Here is a 21310-nt window from a genome sequence, read left to right on the forward strand (position 1 = left end):
GGAGGGTAAGTGAAAAATATCAATGAACACACAACAACCGTATAATGCAGAGAAGAAGGGAAGAAGCAAAGATCAAAATTAGAATAAAGCAGCACCCCGAAGAATCATGTATAGGATATACCGACCATCCACAAGGAAATCCAACCAACGAAACATTCCTAGAATCATGCATATGTGTACGCGGTAGATAGTCTTCCAGATTGCAAATGCGAAACCGCCGAATTAGCCGTTTTCGTAATGGACGTGTTGTAGCGTGCATCAGGTCGATTGCCTGATTCCATCACGAAGATTGAAAATCGACGGTTGTTTTCCGCGCCTCATTTCCGAAAGAGTTATAAATCTGGTAAGAGAAAAGGACAAATAGAAGATCAAATGAAGAGACATATATATCCGAGTTCGCCGTTTACCGTTCCATGCAGGTCATGAAAATCCATCATTCTATGGATGAGGATATTTGTATGCGTAAAATGTGTCCGTTACATGGCAGCACCGGCTGCACTTCCGGCATCCACGTTGTCTGACAGGTTGATTAATAATTGCGCCAAACAACGTTTGGTAGCAGCATCGTCGCGAAGCACGGATGAGAAAGTCGCATCTCGGAGAGGTTCCGGAAGGCACTGTCGCAAGGCCTCGCGGGCGCGGCTGTTGTCACTAAGTCTGGACAAAACGGTTAGTCGATCAGGTCAATGATACACGCGCCACATCGCAAACTTACCTTAGGAAACAACGGACGACATGTTTTAGCAGCCGCACAGTCTGCTGCTCAACAAGTTGAGTCACCATGTTGCTCAAAACAGTGCCGACGGCGTAGAAGCGCTCATACGTGGCGCAAATATAATTCAAGCCCAAGTCATCCAAAAGGATCTTCTGCACAATGAAAATGGCAACAGTCTTGCTGAGCTCTGATCCCGTCTCCATGATGCGAAGGCAGAGGGGAATGATCTCGGTTGTGAGGAGAAAGTTGATCACATCGGAGGAATCATTCTTGACAAGCGCACCGATAACACCGAGGGAAGTCAAGCGTAGATATTCAAATGGACGAGATTTGGAAGTAGTATTGAGGAAGGGATAGAGGAACAACGGGATGTGTGCTACACCGTAATTAGCCTTTAGTTAAGAAAAGCAAGTCGGCAAGACATACCATTCAAAAATAGAGTACGTGTATCGTTGTGAGACGCAACACACTGAAGCAACGCCAATGCGTTGCAGACCCGGTTCGAGGCAGCGGCAGTCAGCTGCGAAGGGTTCAACAAAGGATAGACGGAAATGATCTCTTGCAACAAAGCAGTCATGACGCCTATGACAAGTCAGTTGAGCGCTCTAAACAACAAAAATGAAGATACATACCAAAGGAATGCCAAATGACAAGAGCGAGTTCTGGGACTTGTTCGCGCTTCTTGCTGAGTTCCATCAAAGCAGTTTCTCGTCGATTGGGATCAAGCAGCTCTGCGACCCAAATAAAGACTTTGCGGCTCTCCTCGCTAATGTTTCCATCCATACCAGCACCGGCCGAAAGGGATGAGCCATCTGCGTTCAGGCCCGCGGCGTTGTTGCCTGAACCCTGTGCCTGGTTGCCAGCGCCGGATCCGCTTCCTCCTGCCATCGCGATGCGGTTGTAGTGTTGCTGTTGAGCGGCGGCGGCGGCGGCAGCGGCAGCGGCAGCCTGGGCATGTTGCTGAGCGGCTAGCGATGAGTGCTGCTGCTGCTGTTGATGATGCTGGGCCTGGTGGTGTTGCTGCTGCTGCTGATGCAGCCACGACGGCTCGGCTTGCGGGTATTGATGTTGATGGGAAAAAACGTGTTGAGTCTGAGTCTGCAACATGGCTGCTCAGACTCGCGGCAAGAACGAAGCGGATTTTTGGTTTGTCGGAGAGTTGTGCGATGAATCCGAGGGGAGCGAATCGAGCTTGCAAAAAAGCCAAGGGAAGAAAATCGTCAGTGTCGTCCGGGATCGGAATACCACTATCAGGAGTAATAAGAGCTGGCTGTTGGATACATGAAACGAAATTATTCCTGAGATAATGTAGTTGGTGAACGAGAGCTGAGTAGATTGGCGAGATTAGTCAGAGTGGTGGGAGTGTGAAGGTGAAGAGGTGCCGACACTGCAAGAAGATCGGTGAGTTCGGGATGTCCTGCTGCTAGCGCCAGGCGGGGCGGTTTCTTCCACCCGCAGCCCAGTCGGAGTCTCCTCGTAGCAGGGAAGTCTTGCTTTGCTGCCTTGTCTTTTTTATTTTCTCGATGAAACAGTACGTAGTGGAACCGTATATACTTGCTTATTTCTTAACAGATTTTATACAGCTTCAACCAAGCGACTCGTTCAAAACGGGCAAATTCCGACCAATAACATGTCAAGAAATAGTGTGCTCTTCCTGATTCATCGTCTTAGATGGCCCGGCGTAGAGTGTCCATATCCATTATTCTGAATTATATTCTGGTTATTTATTAGGACTGAGGCCGCTCTCGAATCTCATTCAATTATCATCTATATACGCTACACATAGGTATGATGGGGTCGGTCGATATACTAAGCGCACTATTCGGCTGGGTTCAGCTACGTAGTTATTTTATCAAGCATTTCTATCTCTGGTCCCAACATAGTTACTGCCGTCGGGTACCTAGGTACTTTTGGCGCCGTATGCCCAGCCGACTGCAATCATGACGGAATCAGTGCGTCTATCTGAGAGATGGAAAACAAAACGCTGACAACGGTGGGGCGTGATTTTCAACAGTCTCCGGCGCTTACAGAGTGGTTACAACTTACTACGTAGCACGTAGTTGCAGGTTACCACCGTTATCGCACGCAACCTCTGAGCCTATAATCGTCCTTCGACGATCTACGTGTGAGGCGCTCGATTTTGGCCCCTACTCAGTTTTAGCTCTGAGCTCGTCAGCCTGTAAGATTCAGTTCTCCGTGTTTTCTCCGTCTTTTTGGTCCGGGGTTGTCTCGACCTCTACACAATGCAGGCAGGGCTTCTGTGGATGTAATAGGATAGTCTATTTCTGGTTACTATGTACGTAGTATTACTCTGTAACTAGTGCTCTTGGCAGTTTCAACGTCACGGACTCACGGCTAGACCTCCAGGAGAGAAGCCATATTAGTTATTCTTGCGAGACTGAAGAATCGCTGGCCACGCTGCTAACGCTGCACTAAGCCACATGGAGTGTAGCGTGTCGTCACGTGGAACCCAGCCAATGGCAATACAATACCCATCCGGTCTTTCTTTGGACGAGAGACTGCATTGCATACATCTGCATATCCTTTGCACTCGCTTGATAGCTGAATAGTTGATGCCCTTTGATCATCTTCATTCTCGTTCCAGTCATATAGCTAACATACAAATTTTTGATCATTCACACAATATTTACATCAGTCATCGGCAACATTAAAGAGGGGGAAAAAACATGCAAGTCATAAGAAAAACAGGAGAATCTTCAGGAGCACTTCCAGGTCGACAATCCGGGTTGAATAGGAGAACATCATAACGCCTTTATGCAGTATATATACGATTGTAAGAGCTGTGAACGCAGCGTTTCTATCCCCGTTGGGATTGAGATCTCCTCGAGTCGCGAGTTTGTCGAGTCTGGCGGTCATCTGATCGTTCGCTGCCTGGTTACTCCGTTAGTCCGTTTCTCAAAAGCATATTGAAAAGGAAAAAGAATTCACTTACTGCCACTGTAATAGTCACTGTAGTAATAATACGAACTTCCAGGACCATAGCTATACTCGCTCTTCTCCTCCTCGTTCCTGCGTCTCCTGAGCCCAAGACACAGCGCAACCGCTCCAGCGATGATGGCGAACCATCCCAACCAGCCCAGACCAGATCGACCATTATCGTCGGTCCGGGCTGGACGAGATGGTCGTGTACCGAACCACGTCCGTCGTGGGGGTGGTGCCTCGCCGCCGCCCTGGGAATGGTGAGAAATCCGTTCCTCGACATAGGTCGTTTCCTGGCGTCGTCGGGGTCGCAGGCCGAGAAGCGCGAGTAGGCCATCAAGGATACCACGGATGCAGAGACAGGCACAGAGCAGGATCAGCAGGAAGACTCCGGCGACGACACCGATGACAATTCCAGCGATGGCGCCACCGCTGAGACCGCCGCTGTGAGGCGCCCCGGTGATGACGGTGGTACCGTTCGTTGAGACAGGGGCAATGAAGCCTACGGTCGTGGTTGCGGATTGAGTCGCTGTAACGGTCTCTGCGCCGCTACTCGTGGGTCGAGTAGCTGGTGTCGCTGTGCCGGTTGCTACTTCCTCGGACGAGACGCCAGCAACACAAACTCCATTGTTGCATGTCTCGGAGGCACTGCAGCAGCTTGTGCCACACGTGGATTCACCCAGGGAAATAGCGCATGTAGTTGTCGCGGTGGGTGCAGCGGTGACATAGCTGCTGTAGACTACAGTGACCGTCGACAGACCTGTTTGCGTGGATACCGAAGTGTAGTACTGCCACGAACCCGAGCCGGAGTTACCGCCGCTATTAGAACATTCTGCCTGACCCAGGCTGTTTGTTATACATCTCTGCGAGGAAGTGCAGCATAATTGTGCGTAGTAGCCGCATGGGTTTGAGCAGCCTCGTTGCTCGAGGTCAAGGTCGTTTGGTGAGGCTGTGACTATTTGGGATTGAGCTGGCTGCGATAGAGCAGCGAGGAAGGGGAGGAGGAGGGAGATGGCGGAAAAGGAACGCATTGCGCCCGTGGTGGTGTCTATTATCGACTGTTGAATACCAGTGCTGATAAGCAAATGCTTGTCGCACTGAAAGTATGATGTAAACACTCAAGATGACTCGTCAAGAATCGTTAAAGACGTCAAAATCGGTAAAAAAAAGTGTATATCGTTTGTTTTTTGGAATGTAAAAGAAAGAGAAAAGAAGAATCCAAGAATGAGGGAAAACGATAGAAGAAATTCACGTGGTGGTGTTGTCGTGGTTGGGTGTCGGTTTCCCAGCCTCTTTTTACCAACCACCCGATTTCGTGATGCTATCCGCCAATGGTTACCACCGCAACCCTTGATCCTTGTATAATTGTTCCAGGCGAATAAACTATGTCTACTCCGTAGTAACTAACTTACAGAGTAGGTTAAAATAATTAAATGGCTGGCTGTTATTCTTCTTTTTTTGTTTTGCTACGATGAAGAATATATTCCTCTCTGGAAGCACAGTACGGAGTATACAGAGTACGGAGCACTGCGGAGTAGGTTATCATGACTCGGTGAGTTGGCGTTTCCAAGTACGGCATAGCCAACTTCATTTTGACCTAAAGGACTTCGTGACCTATGAACAAGTCATCATGCTTTGACCGCCAATCCACTGCATATGCTTCCATCATTCCATCGTTCTACCCTCGTACTTCTACCAGATCACAATAATTATGGGTGCGCCCTGTGTCCGCTTCAAGTGGTAATTCTGCTCCAACTTCCAGCCCTTATATAGTATATCTAAGTAATTTGTAATCACACACTCTCTATCCTTCCTTCAGACCTCGTATCTGAACGTCACATATGACTAGTCATTCATTCGAATGAGGTGTTAGGGCTTTTGGAGTGGGGTAACGCATATTTCGCGGTACCGTAGATCACAGCCTTGTGCCCATAACAAATCTAACCAACTCATAATCAGCATTGTACCGACCTATGCAGAAATTTTGTATAGTAGTATGCCCGCTGCCCATTAGAAGGTTCTGCTGGCCACTAGGCTTACATAGTAGATGCATGTGTGAAACAAACAAACAATCAATCAATCGAGGACTGTCACGTAACCCTAGAGATACACAATACAAAGCATTACCAAAAGCGGGACCTCCTTCTCGTAACCTACCATAGTAATTCACTAAGTTGGTGGTAATTTTGGTCTGACACGGCGACCCATCACGTGCTTCAGGTAAATGTGGCCCGTGCGGCAGGACTGGTGGCTAATAAAGGCAATGCCTGCCCTGATTGTTCTCGTCTGTCGAGTGGTATTGTTTTCTGAGGTTGATGAGAATGATAATGACGACGATGATGATGTTACTTCGCTTTCGAGGAGCATCGCCTGGGGAGTTTACACTAAAAAATGTTATTTGGTTGCTATTCACTTTCTTTACTGGACTGGCTGTTGCTACTGCATCCCGGCCCCCCTTCTATCAGAATCCCATTCTACCACCCCATATCCCTCAAGGACAAGGCCATGAGAAACATGAATTTGTAAATGAGAGCTAGCTCCTATTTCGCCGTGGTTCATCTTCTAATCACCTGAGCAGACTCTCCGACATATATATCATCGGGGGACAGACGAAGATCCGGATCTCCATCTGAGATTCGATGTTACGCCAGAAACCCGTTTACAAGTACTTTCGGAGGATACGGGGTTACCAGAATCCATAGAAACCTACCCAGAGTCTCTAACTGCACACTCTCGGCCTATGATTATACATAGGCTGGCGGACCGTCGACCGTCTGTCATGGAAAGCTATCGGGTCCACGCCAGATCCTCGGGCACCGCCATCACCCTGCCGGATAACGCCTGGGTTTTGGACGAGACAACCGGGCCTGATGTTACTAGCAAGGAGACCGTTCTCACTTTTGCTAAGATGACCGCGAATGACTACATCCAGGAGCCAGGGACTGGAGACTGGAATCAGATCAGTGGACGCTTCAACTGGTCAACAAGTTTCGGATGGCTGGGAGACGGACTAAGAGGCCATATCTATGCAGATCAAACTAACGGCACTATTATTATATCCTTAAAAGGCACATCTCCTGCCTTATTTGATGGAGCGGAAACAACAACAAATGATAAATTGAATGATAATCTATACTTTAGTTGCTGTTGTGGCCAGGGTGGCTCCTATCTTTGGCGACAAGTATGTGACTGCTCAACATCAGTCTATACCGCCAATGAGACCTGTATAATCGAGGCCCTTCACAATAAAGACCGGTATTATGAGTCTGCGCTTGATTTATATACCAATATTACTCACCTCTATCCGAATGCAAATGTATGGCTGACTGGCCATTCTCTCGGCGGAGCAATGAGCGCACTTCTTGGCCTAACATTTGGCCTTCCGACATTTGCTTTTCAAGCTATACCTGATGCATTGCCCGCAGCAAGGTTGGGATTGCCATCGCCTTCTGGGGTTAATGCTGTGCTACCTCAGTCGCGACGAAATACTGGAATCTATCACATCGGCCATACGGCAGACCCCATCTATATGGGTACATGTAATGGTGTTGGGTCTACCTGCACTTGGTGGGGATACGCTTTTGAATCCGCGTGTCATGTTGGCGATATGTGCGTCTACGATACAGTGGGTGATAAAGGCTGGAGAGTGAGCATTGCCGCTCATCGAATCAAGACTGTTATCTCCGATGTATTAGAGGCGTACGACGAGGTGGCTTCATGTGCGCCCGAAGAGGAGTGCTATGATTGCGAATTGTGGAAATTCTTCAAGAGCAACGGGTCGGAGACGAGTCCTACTAGCACAATCGCCACGACAACATCACCGTCACCTACAAGAACTGCAACATGCGAAACACCAGGTTGGTGGGGCTGCTTGGACAAGACAACCACGGCTAGAACTTCTTCTTCTACGAGTGTAACAACAACATCCACATCTACCTGCGAGACTCCAGGATGGTTCGGATGCAAAGACCATACTACAGTTACAACCACCACCGCAACTTCGTATCCTTCGCATACACCGACTCAGTCTTCATCGACATCCACCTGCTTGACTCCCGGCTGGTTCGGCTGTCTTGATCCAACGGAATCCGTGCCTCTTACGACCGCTATTTCCTCGTCAACAACCTGTCATTCTCCAGGCATTGTCTGGGGTTGTCATGACTCTACAACTACTTCTCCTGGGCATGCAATCACACCCCGCCCAATTTTCTAGTCTCAATTCATCGGATGTCTTTTATTGCTTTTTTTTTTGTTTGGCTTTGCTTTTACGATACCACGAATCTGTTTCCCTTTTTTTTTTTGAGCCCCCATTTCAGGCGTCTTTGATCTTGTCTGTGTGTCTGTTGTACACGCTGTTGTGGAAGAATAGATATTAGACTCTTATAGAAATTTCAACAGCCTGATATACATAGTACTATTTTGACGGTAGCTACACCCACAGCTATCACACTAAATATACCATTATTTATACCATGATTATGCAAGCGGAAAATATTGAGCAGAGCAATTTCCTAATGCCTCGACAACGACAACTCTCATGGACCTGTTTTCGAAGCATGAAAGTGCATGCGCAATGCGAAAGTTGAGAGTACAGCCAAGTGGATTGTCCAGAAAGTCGCTAATCCTTGTCCCTAGGGCATTGTCGATGCCCCTTCGTCCATAGGTAGCGCCATTTGCCACCACGTTGTGACCGAATGGCCAAATAGCAAATCTTCCATGAAGCCGGGGACTATTAGCGATTACGCAGCGTTGCGTAAAAGAGCTGAACCGCACTACCCACCAGTGCTATGGAAGTGGCCAAATAGGGCGATAATCGCAAAAAAGGCTGCTGACGCGTTGGCCGATGTCATCCTAGGTCTGGGTCTGGCTAGGGAGAAGCAACAATAACCAGACTGGATTGCCCTAGGAGATGGGCCGTTGGAAAAAAGCACGCCAAGGGATGCAAACGCTGTACTGGGCTATTGCTGACGAGCTTATTGCACCATCGGTACTCGTGTTTGAGAAGTGAGGAAGGATGAGGGGGCCAGTATTACTATTCTGCCGATCAGCAGTCTCAGATTGGTTATTCTCATTTTGGTCAATGTTGGGTTCTATGTACCCCGTCGCAGGATTTCCTTTGTTGGCAGTTGTGGATTCTATCCAGCTAGCTACCGTATACGAAGCTCCCTTGCGGATCGGAAGTTCCGAAAGTAAGCACTAGATGCTAGATAGCAACCAAGTGCGATACGATAGCCAACATACGATACCATACCTTACCATTATATGTGCAGGGCTGTAATATCGTCGTGGTATTTTTAATACAGCTAATAAAGGTATTGTATACAATACAACAATACCAATACTGCAAAACGTGAGACTAAGGTTACTACGCTATCAATACTGATACCCATGAGTTGTTACCCATACAGAGGGGAGATGCTACTGTTCATATCGCAAAAGATCGGTATTTGGTATTTCTGCTTCATTCTAGTTCTGCGCGGTGAATGGTGACACATATTGATTACGCATTAGACCTTCTTTTCAGCAAGATTGTCTTAGTAGGATCTGCCATAACTCCAGAGTTCATCTCCACATTTGCTGGTCGACTTGTCCCGTCTGGTAACTTGCAATCGTAATGGAGAATCAAATTGATCAAAATGAGCTTGATCTCTGCGTCGGCGAGGAACCGGCCAGGACAGGCATGTTTCCCGTGTCCAAAGTAGAGAGAGTCAATCCCCGTCGTAACAAATTGGTGCTTATTTTCACAACCGGGCTGTTGTCGAAGCCGCTCAAATCGGAAAGCCTCAAACGTGTTTGGATTGTCCCATAGTGCGCTATCTTTGGCAATGCTGCTTGTGGGACACCCAATGTTGTAGCCTTTGGGAATGGTAACACCGTCAGGTAAGGTGATGTCGTTCATGACGCGACGCTCAAATGTCAACAGGCCCAGAGGGTTCATTCTCTGGGATTCTTTAAGGAAACTGTCTAGCTTGCGGAGCTTGGCCAATCCACTCTTGGTCCACACTCCGTTTGGCTCGGTCCGAAGAACAGTCTGCACTTCCTCTCGAAGGGGGGCTTGATATTCTGGATAGGCAGCCAAATCAAATAATGCATGAGAAAGTTGCATATTGGTTGTGTGAATGGCCGCTGCACTGGCAATGAGCTGATTATGAGCCTGATATTTCAAATTGTGCTTCAAGTTCGATGGAGAATTGGCAACGTTCCAGGATAACATGTCCGAGACATGATCAACGCCTTTTCTTACTTCGAGCACCGGGCCTAGTAGATGCATCATCTTTTTCAATTTTGCTCGTGACCGTTGTAGTTCCGGTATCCACCACTGCACGAAATTGCGTATGAAGGATGGATACTGACGAAGCTTCTCGCCCCCCATCATACTGTCAATGGTAAAGTTAAGGATGCAATCCAAGAACTCCGGATTCCGGTTTAGGTCCTTCCCGACAAATACTCTCCCTGAACATGATGCAATAACAGGCAGAAGCGAGTGTGCAGGAAACACAGCTTTCCAATCTGTAGTACGGTTAGTACCTAGTGAGACCCAGGAATGACTGGGTGTGTAATTCACCATTGGCATCTCCGACGTGAGTTGACATTGCAAATTGAACCTCGTCATCCAAAGTTGGCAGAATATCTCCTAATATGATATTAACTAGGGTATGGACTGGTGACCATGTATCTGCAGACTAACCAAGGCTCTTGTTGAGGTTATTTTTGATGCTCTTTATAAGAGTGTTGTTATCAGGATGATCCACCATTGACACCAACAGAGTATACCGAGCAAAAAACCGCTCTCGAGCAAGAAACTGGAAACTCAGGAGACTCTCAGGTGCTGCTTGGAGAGCTTCAACGAACTTTGCGGGAATAACCACAATGTCCCCATAGTGCTGTCTTAGACGGTAGACACGGTCTTGGAACTATTCAATCTTGTTAGGAGGCAGTTCAGTTGGGTGCTCAATTTCGTTCTTGTCCTTCGTTCCTTACTTTGGGATATGTGTACTCCAGGACTTCCGAAACACTATGAAACCCTGAGCGACCCTGAGGCGAGACTGCGAATAGAGGTCCATCTATGTTGCGCCGTCTGAAGATCATAAAGTTTACAATGCTAATCAAGGCGACTGTAGCAGCCAGAACGCCAAGCGTTGCAGCGTCAAACGAGCGAAGGGCTTCGGGATACATGTTGCTAGGCTGTTCCGAGTCAGCAGTCCTCAAAAATGCAAGAAAGAGAGAAAAATAGAATAATATAGTAGAGACTTTAAATTCCTGTTTGCTCAGTGCTAGGTGCAAGTATCGAACGAAGGACGTGCCTTACCCGAGTGAGTTACAGTCTACGGGGTGGTAATGACGGTAATGACGGTAATGATAGTAAAGACAGTATTGTCGGTAATCGGTTTTCGATAATACAATACATAATTACGCTCTAACAATACTTACATACGGGTAACATAAGCGAGTCCAGGCTTCAATCCCCATGCTCTATAAGAGGCTAGTGTTAAGGTTAATGGGATCTATCAACCTAAAATGGAATATAATGCTGTAACCAACCGCGTCTTGCAGTTGCATAGCCTTCTTATGCGCTGTACTACAGTAACCTAAATTAGTGTATGCTTGCGTCCGCGTTAGGGATGAATCCTCCTCGTGCTATCTGTCAGCCGTTGTTTGTTTATGTAGATTTCAAAATTCCATCATTCGACTACTCTCCACGCCTCTGTAGGCTCAGATTAAGCAGCAAAAATGACGTCCACGGCGCTGAACCCGCTATTCATCATTTCTTTCCAGGTTCTCCTATCGTCGGCTGTAATTGGATTTACGCCTGCATCTTCGCTGTTGCGACTGTTTAGTCCTTTGCTTTCTCTAGGTTGCGTTTTCCTAACAGTGAAATATGCAATTAAATTTGTCCGTCCATTTTGGGCAGCTCTCTTAGGTGGTCTTGCTTTTGTTTATTTCCTGCACTTTCTCGATCTGGCCCTCTTGAGCCGTTGGGACATCAACCATGATGGCCCAGCATCTGACAACCGACAGCCGCGGCTTGCCGACAAGCATGAGAAGAGAAACCGTGTAAAGAAGACTTCTGCAAATTCAACTATACTCGAACGCTTCCTTTGGGGTTTCTCTCAGTCCATAGCCTGGCGGCATGTCAATACACCCTATCAATCCAAGAACTGTCCTCCGTATTCATATTCCGACCCAGCATATATTCCCTCACGTCCGTGGTTCGTGGCCCGGTCTCTGGTCTTGGGAACAATATGTTATCTTGTCATAGATGTTCTAAACTCACAACCGCCTCCAGAAAACGCAGCAGAAGTCTTTGGTCCTTCTCAAGTTCACTTTTTCACTCGCCTTCTATCTCCGACTGCCGATCCGCTCAAGGCTGAAGAGCTTGGTCTACGTGCTATGGTAACTTTGGTCGGTTACGTATCCAGTTATTGCCTCCTGAACGCAATATCTCATTTACTCGGTGCATTTTTCGTTTCCATCAAAATAAACGAGGTTCGTGAGTGGCGTCCGTTGTTTGGACGTGTATCGGAGATCTATTCTCTGCGTCAATTCTGGGGCACGTTTTGGCATCAGAACCTGCGTCGAATGATCAGTGAACCAGTTGAGTTTTTGGCTCACAAGGTCCTGAGGTTGCCCAAAAAGGGGATCGTACAGCGCTATTTAAAGATCGTGCTCTCTTTCTATCTCTCTGGCATCACACATGCCGTCGCCGATATTTCCTCAACCCTCTCATGGGGAGAGCAGTTGACGGTAGAATTTTTCCTTATTCAAGCGTTGGGCATCATAATTGAGGACGCTGTTCAGGCTGCATGGCGTCTTTTCAGCAGTGACCCAAGAACAGAAACAGTCACTCCGCCTGCACGGTGGAAAAGAGTCGTTGGAGCCCTATGGGTTACATTGTTTTTGATTTGGTCTACACCCAGATGGGTATACCCCGGGGCCAGCAAGGCGGGACCAGGAACACAAAGTATTGTTCCATATAGTTTCGTTCAAGGACGGTGGACATAGGATCTGTATCTTCGAAGGATTACTAGTGAGGCTTGTTCGCTTCATTTAGTGTCATCCTAATGATAGGATTGTGCAGTGCTTATTGCATGTCATCTTAATTGAATATAGAAACGCGATTAGTTGTATAGATTTGAGGAATTCATAAATTCCTTGTAATAATTCTTTGTTAAATTCTAAAGTCTGCCTGCTATTATTTATGGCGTACAAGGAGCGCCAGGAGAAATCAAATGTATCAAGATCAAAACGAAAATCCAAGTGACCCAGAATCCCACGCAAGATTCGAAAATACAGTACCTGGGTAACTGAAGCCATGTGTGTATTTGTGAGGGTTAGCATGTTAGTATTTCAAAATAGAATCCGTCAATTACACAGATTCCTCTAGAGGTGCATCTCTGCCATCTGAAGATACATCCTTGCTCTCTTCAGGGCTCGGCTTCTTTATATCGATGTGTTTCCACTCAGTAAATAAGCTGAAAATAAAAGCAATGCCTCCGGCTGCAATAGCTAGGATGAAGGCTCTGGTGATAGCATAGTTATAGCTTTCAGAGACATCTTGCACCAAGTTAGACGGCGTAGTCGCCTTGATGCCGGTTGCGCCAGCCTGTATGATAGCTGCAACTAAAGCACTATCTGAAATTCGACTGTTCAGTTCTTGCAATAATGCATTACTGAAAATACTATTTGCAATCGACACAGCCAATGCGCCTCCCAGTGATGTGAAGAACACAACAAGAGAGTTTCCGATCGGCTGGTCGGCAGGAGGGAGTACGACCTGGGTTGCCACAAAAGGCACCTGCAGGGATAGGCCACAACCAATGCCGGCAAGTAGTTGATATCCAATCCATTTACCAGCATATGAATTTGTCTCAAGGGTGTAGCAGAGACCTGCAGCGATGGTAAAGAGCCCACCGCTCAGCCATAGAAAAGCAACGTAGTGGCCGGTGATAGTAGTCACGCTACCGCCGACAATCGAGGCTATTGTGATCGAAACAAGCAAGGGAATCATCCGGATACCAGAGGACTCGGCAGAGGTGAAACGAACTGCTTGGAAATAGAAGGGAAGATAATAGATCAAAGTATACAGGCCGAGTCCGAGAACGAATTCGAACCAGCAAACAGACCATACAGTGCGCTGCTTCAGAATGCGAGGTGGTAGTGTGCCACTGTATAAATTAAGCTATATCTCAGCATTCAGAACAAAACAAGTTGTATACGTAGTATATGTGGGTAACACTTACTGGTCCCCAAGGTAGACTTGAAGCACGGAAAATGCTATAAGCAATAGTCCAAAGCCTATGAGGCAACCAAAGACCTTCGAGTCGCTCCAGCTGTAAGTCGTCCCTCCCCATTGTAAAGCAAGAAGCAGGCAAATAATCGCACTTATCAGGAGGACTGCTCCAGCAGCATCAAGTCCCCGCAGCTTCTGTACCAAGGACTGTTTGGGGGTTTGTTTGGCCGGACTGGAAAAGAAGATGACGACCGTCGCTACAGTGAGTCCACCAATTGGAAGACTGTCTATTTGTAAGCTTTGGAAAAAAGGGAAGTTTTATATCCGATAACGTACTTGATCCTGCGGTCAATTTCATGTTAGTCGAAGGTTATAAATCGAGAAGATAGGAAAAGTCCATACCAGAAACACCATCGCCAGGTCACATATTCGGTCAGAGCACCACCTATAGGCGTGACGTTAGTTCATATCGCACAGACTGAATTAGTTGGTGAGCTCACCAATGAGTGGACCAACGATAGATGCAATCCCAAACATGCTTCCCAATATTCCAATATACACTGGGCGCTTCCTCAATGGTACACTGGAACCAATGATATTCATCGCACCTGAAAACAGAGCAGCGGCACCTGCTCCTGCTACAGCGCGGCCTACAATCAACATGGTCGAGGATTTAGCCGCAGCACATAGGATTGAGCCCAGTTCGAATATGAGAAGCGCAGTGATGTAGGTCCATTTCACATTGAATACAGTATATACTTTGCCAAAGGTTGGCTGCAAGGCACAGTTGGTGAGCAAGTAGGCCGATCCATACCAGCCTGTGTCGCCCAGTGAGTGAAATTCAGTCGTAATTCGAGGAATTGCGGTTGCTGAACGAAGATAGGCAAAGATTAGATTGGGATATTGTAAATTATAAAACATGTCATTGAGAAGCAGTGGCTCACCGATAACTGTATTGTCCAAAGCAACAACAAGCATGCCCAGACACAATCCAATTGTCAAGATAAGCACATTCAACCCGCTTGGATACTGAGACTCATCCTCTCCGTTTTCCTGGGTGTTAGAGGTTTGCTGTGCGTTTGGAGACGCCTCTAAACTATCATCCTTTTCACTATGGATAGCCATTGTGTTTGCCAACACATTATCACCCTTCGTTGGCACAGAAGAGGCAGGCGAGTCTATAGACTTCATTCCCGCGTCAGCCGAGTCAGACGGACCTGAATCGTGTTCAAAAGCCATGGCTGCGTAATTGCAAAGCGGTGTGAATGGGATGGCTACGGATATGAAGCAATTTGAGGCGACGCATTTGGGGGAAGGGGGCTAACATGTTTAGCGTGGGAAACAATAACACTCGGAGTCTCAGGGATAACGCGCTCTGGTCCAAATCCAGAACCCTATTGGATTGCATTGCATGATGACTTCGAGGGGGGAAAAGCGCCAAGAATCACAGCAAGCTTCTGGATCGTTCCTACGTAGATGTTGGGATGAGATTGGGTGACACATCAGGGCCGGGCCAACATATTCAGCGAAGATAGCTAAGTTACAACCTCGTTTAAAGATACCAAATTATAGACCGAGTCCTAAAGCTTATTAGATAGGATTGTATTAGAGCCTTAGGGGGGATAAGCGCCCTGAATTGCGGAGAGCTTAGCTATCTCTGGATTATTGGATGGTGGCTAAACGAGGGAATGGGGGCCGGATGGTGTTATTTAACTTAACTTGTATAATATTATAACGGCGTTATCTTAAAAATATTACATGTATTAGTATTATTACACATATGTATTAGTATTATTACATATTAATAGTGTTACGGGGTATCGCGTATTGACTCGGCCCCCTGGATGTAGCTTGAAAATGACTGGGTTTCCCAGCCCCATGACCACTTCGACATCCGACACGCGTTCCTCTCTTTATCCGATGCAAGTAGGATGATCTTATGTGTATGAGCAGATTTTCTTTTGATTGTTTATCTGAATCACGTTTTTCCCTGCAAATATGGGATTGCTAGATATTCCGGCAGACGGGCTCGAAAACCCCAAGAATTCGGCCATTTCTGAAGTGACTTCAACAACAACAAACCTCGACGTCGAAAAGCACGACAGTAGCACGGTTGATGATTCAGGAAATGGCGGTCTTCAGGGTGATGAGGATCCGCGCCAATGGCCAGAGCGTAAGAAAATGGGAATCCTGGTGATGGTCGCTGTCATGACTTTTATCACGCCCATGAGCCCTGCCATGCTCTCTTCTGCTATTCCGGAGATCTTGACCGAGTTTCCGACGACAAATACAGTGTTGGCTTCCATGTCGGTGTCAATCTATGCTCTTGGATTAGCAGTCGGGCCACTCATCATTGCACCGCTTTCAGAAGCGTACGGGAGATTGGTTCTCTACCACGCAACTGCTATTCTCTTCATCATTTTCAGTATCGCGTGTGCTGTAAGCACCAACCTGAACATGTTGATCGCCTTTGAGTTCTTTCAGGGATGCATGGGCTCGGCACCCATCACCATGGGGGGTGGTTCCGTGGCTGATATGTATTCCCGGGAGGAGCGTGGTGCTCGCATTGCCTTTCTTGCCACTGGTCCATTAATCGCACAGTTTGTCGGACCAGTTGGGGGATCTTTTCTTGCCGCCGCTCGTGGGTGGCGCTGGGTTTTTTGGCTCGTTACAATTCTAGTAAGTCCCTATTTGAACGTACTCCAAGAAGGTAAATTACTGACTATTGATCCCTCGCAGACCGGAGTTATTGAAATCGGCTACTGCTTTTTAATGCATGAAACCTACCAGCCGGTCCTCCTCCGTCGAAAGCTTCGTGGCCTCCGACAGGCTGGTAATACACAAATTTCAGATTTTGGACCAGACGAGTCTCCTTTGAGGCTGGTGGGCAGTTCTATCTTGCGACCTTTGAAGATGCTCTTTCTATTTCCTATTATTTTTGGACTTGGTACCCATGCTGCTGTTGGTTATGCCTATTTCTACCTTCTTATAACCACACTCGCGAATATCTTTATTGGTACATATGGACTTGAACCCAAGATTGTCGGGCTGGTGTATCTTGGGATTGCCACCGGAATGGCTCTTGGGGCTGCAACCTTCGCCATATACTCTGATCGGATGATAAAACAGCGAGCAGCCCATCGCATGGCAAAACCGGAAGACAGATTAGTGCCTATGGTAGCTGGTGGTGTAGCTATTCCCACGGGCTTATTGATTTATGGATGGACTGCACAGTATGGAGTACACTGGATTGTGCCAATCATAGGAACGGGTTTTCTTGGTCTAGGATTAATGTGGTTGCTGGTAAGTTAATGCTACAGGGATTATTTATGTGCAACAGAAATTGATGAGGATATAAAAACAGCTCTCTATAGATACTTATCTCGTTGACGCCTACCCACTTTACGCAGCTTCAAGCATCGGGGCTACTACTGTTTTCCGCTCATTTATCAGTGCTTTTCTCCCGTTGGCAGGGCCATCTATGTACGCCCGACTAGGGCTCGGATGGGGGAATTCACTCCTAGCATTCATTGCTATTGCACTTGTTCCGATCCCACTACTCTTTTTGCGGTATGGTGAACGCGTCCGCTTGAATCCCAAGTTCCAATGGGATCTCTGAGAGTGAATACCTCGTATAACTCAAAATAGCGGATTTAGTGTGTTTGAACCTTGTCAAAGGGTGTGCTTCATTTTCAGATATTACGCAGATATTCCTCAGGTATTCTTCAGGTATTCTTCAGGTATTAATACAGTTTCTTTAGCGTTGTAACGTTGGTAATAAATAATTCTTGGTTTTCGTATTGAACCAGCTTGGGTAGTCCGTATTTTGTTACGTTTTAAGACGTGTGTAATACAGTACCACTCTCTCCGAAGTTGAATACAAGTAATTCTAAGTTGACTTCTCGCACTGCCTAGATTAGACACGTATAAGTTAACGACTGTAGTGATCTCAATAAATATCTATATATACCGGTATCTCACAAATCAAAATTATTCAGCGTGCCCTTCTCGTTTTACATTCAGTTGATATCAATTAGACCTTCATACTCAACATGACCGTCGGTGACTTTCCTCTCGAGAACAAGATTGTTGTAGTGACTGGAGGGGGTTCAGGTATTCGCTTTTTGAATTTCAATATTAATCCTGTGATGTTTTGATGAGATGCTAATGTAAGACATCAGGAATTGGTTTCAACTTTTCAGAGATTGCTTTTTCGAAAGGAAATCGTGTGATTATTGCTGATCTGCGCCTTACTCCCGCCGCAGAAAAGTTTGTTAAGGAGAATGAAGCTACAAAACGCGTAATTTTTGTTGAGTGTGATGTGAGCAAATGGAAAGACCTGGAGAACCTTGTTACTGTGTCTCTGCGGGAGTTTGAAGACGTCCCTGATGCCTATGTCGCCGCTGCGGGTTTGTTCGAGACAGTAAGTCTATCAGTCTCGAAATATCGATTGGCTCAAGTTCTTAGGTCATTTTTGTAGTCAAAATACTCATTCTTCGAAGACAACGAGGAAGATCACTATCATCTCATGGACGTGAATGCTTCCCATCCTATCAAGCTCACCCGCATTGGCATGAAGGCTTCTGTTCCACGCAACAAGAAGATGGTAATATGCATCGTCGCATCTATGGCTGGGCTGTATCCTCTTTATCCCAGTCCGGTCTACAATGCCTCAAAGCACGCCGTCGTCGGATTTATCAAATGCATGAAACCGGCCGATGTGGAGGAGAATGTCAAGATAGTTGGGGTCTGCCCAGGGTTCGTTAGATGATCTTGCCTTTCCAACTTCTATTAATTGAAGCTAATGTTTCTCATAGCCTAGTAGCCACTCCTCTTTGGACAGAAGACCTGAAGCCTATCTGGTCTTATGACCAGTCTCAAGCTTTGACAGGGTTGGAAGTTGCCGAAGCTGTGACTGAGTTGATTGAGGAAGGGAAATACGAAGGGGGCACAGTCATGACCTACACACCTTATGCAGGCAAGGCTATTGAACAATTCGTCGACATCGAAGCCTTGTTTGCTCCACTGAAAGAGGCAAGCTATGCGCCAGTTAGAAAGGTCTTAAAGGAAGAGCGGGAGGGCGGTGTGAAGAACTGATTGCTGTAATTGAAGTAGACTAGCAGTATATTTTATATATAGTTACAGATTTTCTTGAAGTCATCTTGAATAAATTTCTACTCCCACTACTTACATCAGGCTCACATAACTATGGAAGAAACAGATATAACCAAACCGCGGTGTGTAAAAATCTCATATATGAATCTTCTCTGTTGGTAATGCATGTTCGCATAATCTGGCATCAATCTTATATTCTAGTCATAAAACGAGAGACATCATGTTGCAATATATGAATCCTAAATCTTGGAATCTCATGTGCTTTGACCATGTCCAGTCAAAAGCTGGATTATATATCATCGGCCGTCATCTCCCTCTCCGTAATTCGTACATTGAACTCCTTTTGGAAGAAAATTCCGTAACATGTACTTTTCCATGGACGATGAGGATTCACCACAGAAATATCAAATCGCCGCAAAAGCTAGAAAGCAATGATCAGTTTCCATCCAGCTCAAATGTAATGATACTCTATCTCACCTCGACAAATAATTTATTTAGATTCATCATAGCAATAGGAATACCAAGACATTTTGTGTTTCCATAGCCAAAGATCAACTCGTGAGTTTTGTGCATCTCCATTAGTCGGTCTGCATCATCGATGAGCCAGCGCTCTGGCCTGTAGACTTCAACGTCGTCGCCATAAATGGGATTAAGCTGTAAACCCCATGCATTCAAGCCAATAAACGTGCCTCCGGGAACATGATGTCCATGAATGATATCGCCCTCGGGGGGAACCTCACGCTCTCGTAGTTGAGTGATCGGAGGGAAACGTCGCAGACCTTCAGCAATACAGGCCTGGAGATAGGGCAACGCTCTCGCCTCAGAATCCTGAATCGGGCTTGAGATACGGCCATCCACTATGGCATCATCAATCTCCTTTTGGAGTCGGGAGTAGACTCTGGGATTGGAAATGATGCTCAGTAGCGTGGCACGCATCGACGTAGCGGTGGTATCAGACCCGGCAACCCTAGAATATGTTTAGGACTATATTCAATATACTCAGAAGATTGTGACAGAAATCATACAAAGAAATTGAAATCTCGGCTTCGGCTTCACTAGGCGTCAGTCCGTGACTCAGGAATGAAGCCAACATGTCTTTACGTGGCTTTGCATCAGGTTGAAGCCTCTCATCAACTACTTTTTTAGATATCTGAGAAATGATTAGTTTAAATTCGAATTCAAAACCAGACAAGAAGATCTACTAACCCCCATAATCATTCCGATTCCTGTCTTGTCGGTGGCCTTTGGGGCAACCTTCGATTTGAGCCATTTCCATCTTAACAGCCTCTCAACAAATGTGTTGATCTCAATGATGACGGAGAAATGTTGTACGATAGGAAGCTGACTCTCGATGGTGAACAAGAAATTGTAAACATCAGAGTCCGTTTCCACAAAGCCCAGAGGAGCACCGAAGCATAAGTGGGTAATGATATCAACGGCCAGATATTGGATACGACGAGCTATATCAAACATCTTTGTGTTCGTAGAATTTGAGATCCACCTATCCTTGATCATGGTAATCCAGTTGTTAATCCGTTCATCGATTATCTTTTCTATTCCCTCAATATCCTTTCCAGCGTACTACTCCAACAAGAAAAACTGTTATTCAAAGTTGCGCTGTGATAGAACAAGAAATATCCGGTTGTACATACCCCCGCTGACATTTTATGACGAAGTCTGTTGTGTCTTCCAGTATTGCGTTCGGATACGATGTTGGGAATATGAGGATCAATCTTGATAGAGTCAAACCACGGGCCCCTGGTGTAGTGAGACCTGGTTGCCAGAATACGTCTGACCACCTCAGGATCATCAGTAAGCAGATGGTTTGGACCAACCCTTGCAATTGGTCCTAGGTTCATTAGTATACATTTTTCAATGAAAAGAACTGAATGACGGACCATATTTCTTGTTAACATTGACAAAGACTTGTGCAGAATCACCTGCGGCGATGGTCTTGCAAAGCCAAAGCCTCGTATAACTTGCCCACCATGGGCCAGGAATTGTGCTCAGGTGTGTCCAACTCGTCTTGAGGGTTAATATGATCTTGAAAAGTATGACTAGCCCGAGTGCAACGAGTGCCGCGACTCCCGGGTGTTCTTGCAAGACGCCCAAAACTGGGTCTATCTTGTCTTGTAGATCATTTAAATACATGGAGATAGAAGTCGCCGTTATGCTCGACATGTTGAGATCTTTGAATAAAGGAGTGCAGTATCAATCGGAAGCATATGCTGAGTTGGATTGGGGACTAGAAATATCAAGGGTTGCAGATCAGCCTCTCTCAAATGAGTACGTGAGCGTCGGGGCCGAAC

At 46.4% G+C, this 21310-nt stretch overlaps 9 protein-coding genes across 9 annotated transcripts; 4 read left to right on the top strand and 5 right to left on the bottom strand.

The window, feature by feature from the left end:
• Positions 1-476: 476 nt before the first annotated feature.
• On the bottom strand, positions 477-1822 carry EYB26_003078 (uncharacterized protein; the record flags this gene model as incomplete). Its single annotated transcript, XM_054262381.1, has 4 exons — positions 477-657; positions 716-1091; positions 1142-1297; positions 1348-1822. 4 exons carry the CDS (start codon positions 1820-1822, stop codon positions 477-479), a joined length of 1188 nt encoding a protein of 395 aa, XP_054118356.1.
• Positions 1823-3533: 1711 nt separating this feature from the next.
• EYB26_003079 (uncharacterized protein) lies at positions 3534-4686 on the bottom strand (the record flags this gene model as incomplete). Its single annotated transcript, XM_054262382.1, has 2 exons — positions 3534-3607; positions 3669-4686. 2 exons carry the CDS (start codon positions 4684-4686, stop codon positions 3534-3536), a joined length of 1092 nt encoding a protein of 363 aa, XP_054118357.1.
• A 1305-nt stretch (positions 4687-5991) lies between these two features.
• Positions 5992-7868, top strand: EYB26_003080 (uncharacterized protein; the record flags this gene model as incomplete). The annotated part of the gene is made up of 2 exons (XM_054262383.1): positions 5992-6177; positions 6234-7868. The coding sequence occupies 2 exons, from the start codon at positions 5992-5994 to the stop codon at positions 7866-7868; spliced, it is 1821 nt and encodes a 606-aa protein (XP_054118358.1).
• Positions 7869-9155: 1287 nt separating this feature from the next.
• Positions 9156-10831, bottom strand: EYB26_003081 (uncharacterized protein; the record flags this gene model as incomplete). Its single annotated transcript, XM_054262384.1, has 4 exons — positions 9156-10165; positions 10221-10289; positions 10344-10569; positions 10637-10831. 4 exons carry the CDS (start codon positions 10829-10831, stop codon positions 9156-9158), a joined length of 1500 nt encoding a protein of 499 aa, XP_054118359.1.
• Positions 10832-11386: 555 nt separating this feature from the next.
• EYB26_003082 (uncharacterized protein) lies at positions 11387-12658 on the top strand (the record flags this gene model as incomplete). The annotated part of the gene is made up of 1 exon (XM_054262385.1): positions 11387-12658. The coding sequence occupies one exon, from the start codon at positions 11387-11389 to the stop codon at positions 12656-12658; it is 1272 nt and encodes a 423-aa protein (XP_054118360.1).
• A 364-nt stretch (positions 12659-13022) lies between these two features.
• EYB26_003083 (uncharacterized protein) lies at positions 13023-15125 on the bottom strand (the record flags this gene model as incomplete). The annotated part of the gene is made up of 5 exons (XM_054262386.1): positions 13023-13821; positions 13897-14169; positions 14223-14228; positions 14289-14331; positions 14387-15125. 5 exons carry the CDS (start codon positions 15123-15125, stop codon positions 13023-13025), a joined length of 1860 nt encoding a protein of 619 aa, XP_054118361.1.
• Positions 15126-15884: 759 nt separating this feature from the next.
• Positions 15885-17505, top strand: EYB26_003084 (uncharacterized protein; the record flags this gene model as incomplete). The annotated part of the gene is made up of 3 exons (XM_054262387.1): positions 15885-16565; positions 16626-17189; positions 17251-17505. 3 exons carry the CDS (start codon positions 15885-15887, stop codon positions 17503-17505), a joined length of 1500 nt encoding a protein of 499 aa, XP_054118362.1.
• A 433-nt stretch (positions 17506-17938) lies between these two features.
• On the top strand, positions 17939-18983 carry EYB26_003085 (uncharacterized protein; the record flags this gene model as incomplete). The annotated part of the gene is made up of 4 exons (XM_054262388.1): positions 17939-17999; positions 18068-18309; positions 18367-18644; positions 18704-18983. 4 exons carry the CDS (start codon positions 17939-17941, stop codon positions 18981-18983), a joined length of 861 nt encoding a protein of 286 aa, XP_054118363.1.
• A 307-nt stretch (positions 18984-19290) lies between these two features.
• EYB26_003086 (uncharacterized protein) lies at positions 19291-21182 on the bottom strand (the record flags this gene model as incomplete). The annotated part of the gene is made up of 6 exons (XM_054262389.1): positions 19291-19422; positions 19479-19968; positions 20027-20151; positions 20208-20582; positions 20654-20850; positions 20900-21182. 6 exons carry the CDS (start codon positions 21180-21182, stop codon positions 19291-19293), a joined length of 1602 nt encoding a protein of 533 aa, XP_054118364.1.
• Positions 21183-21310: the final 128 nt, after the last annotated feature.

The sequence above is a fragment of the Talaromyces marneffei genome, chromosome 2 (assembly GCF_009556855.1).
Source record: "Talaromyces marneffei chromosome 2, complete sequence".
Classification (NCBI taxonomy): domain Eukaryota; kingdom Fungi; phylum Ascomycota; class Eurotiomycetes; order Eurotiales; family Trichocomaceae; genus Talaromyces; species Talaromyces marneffei.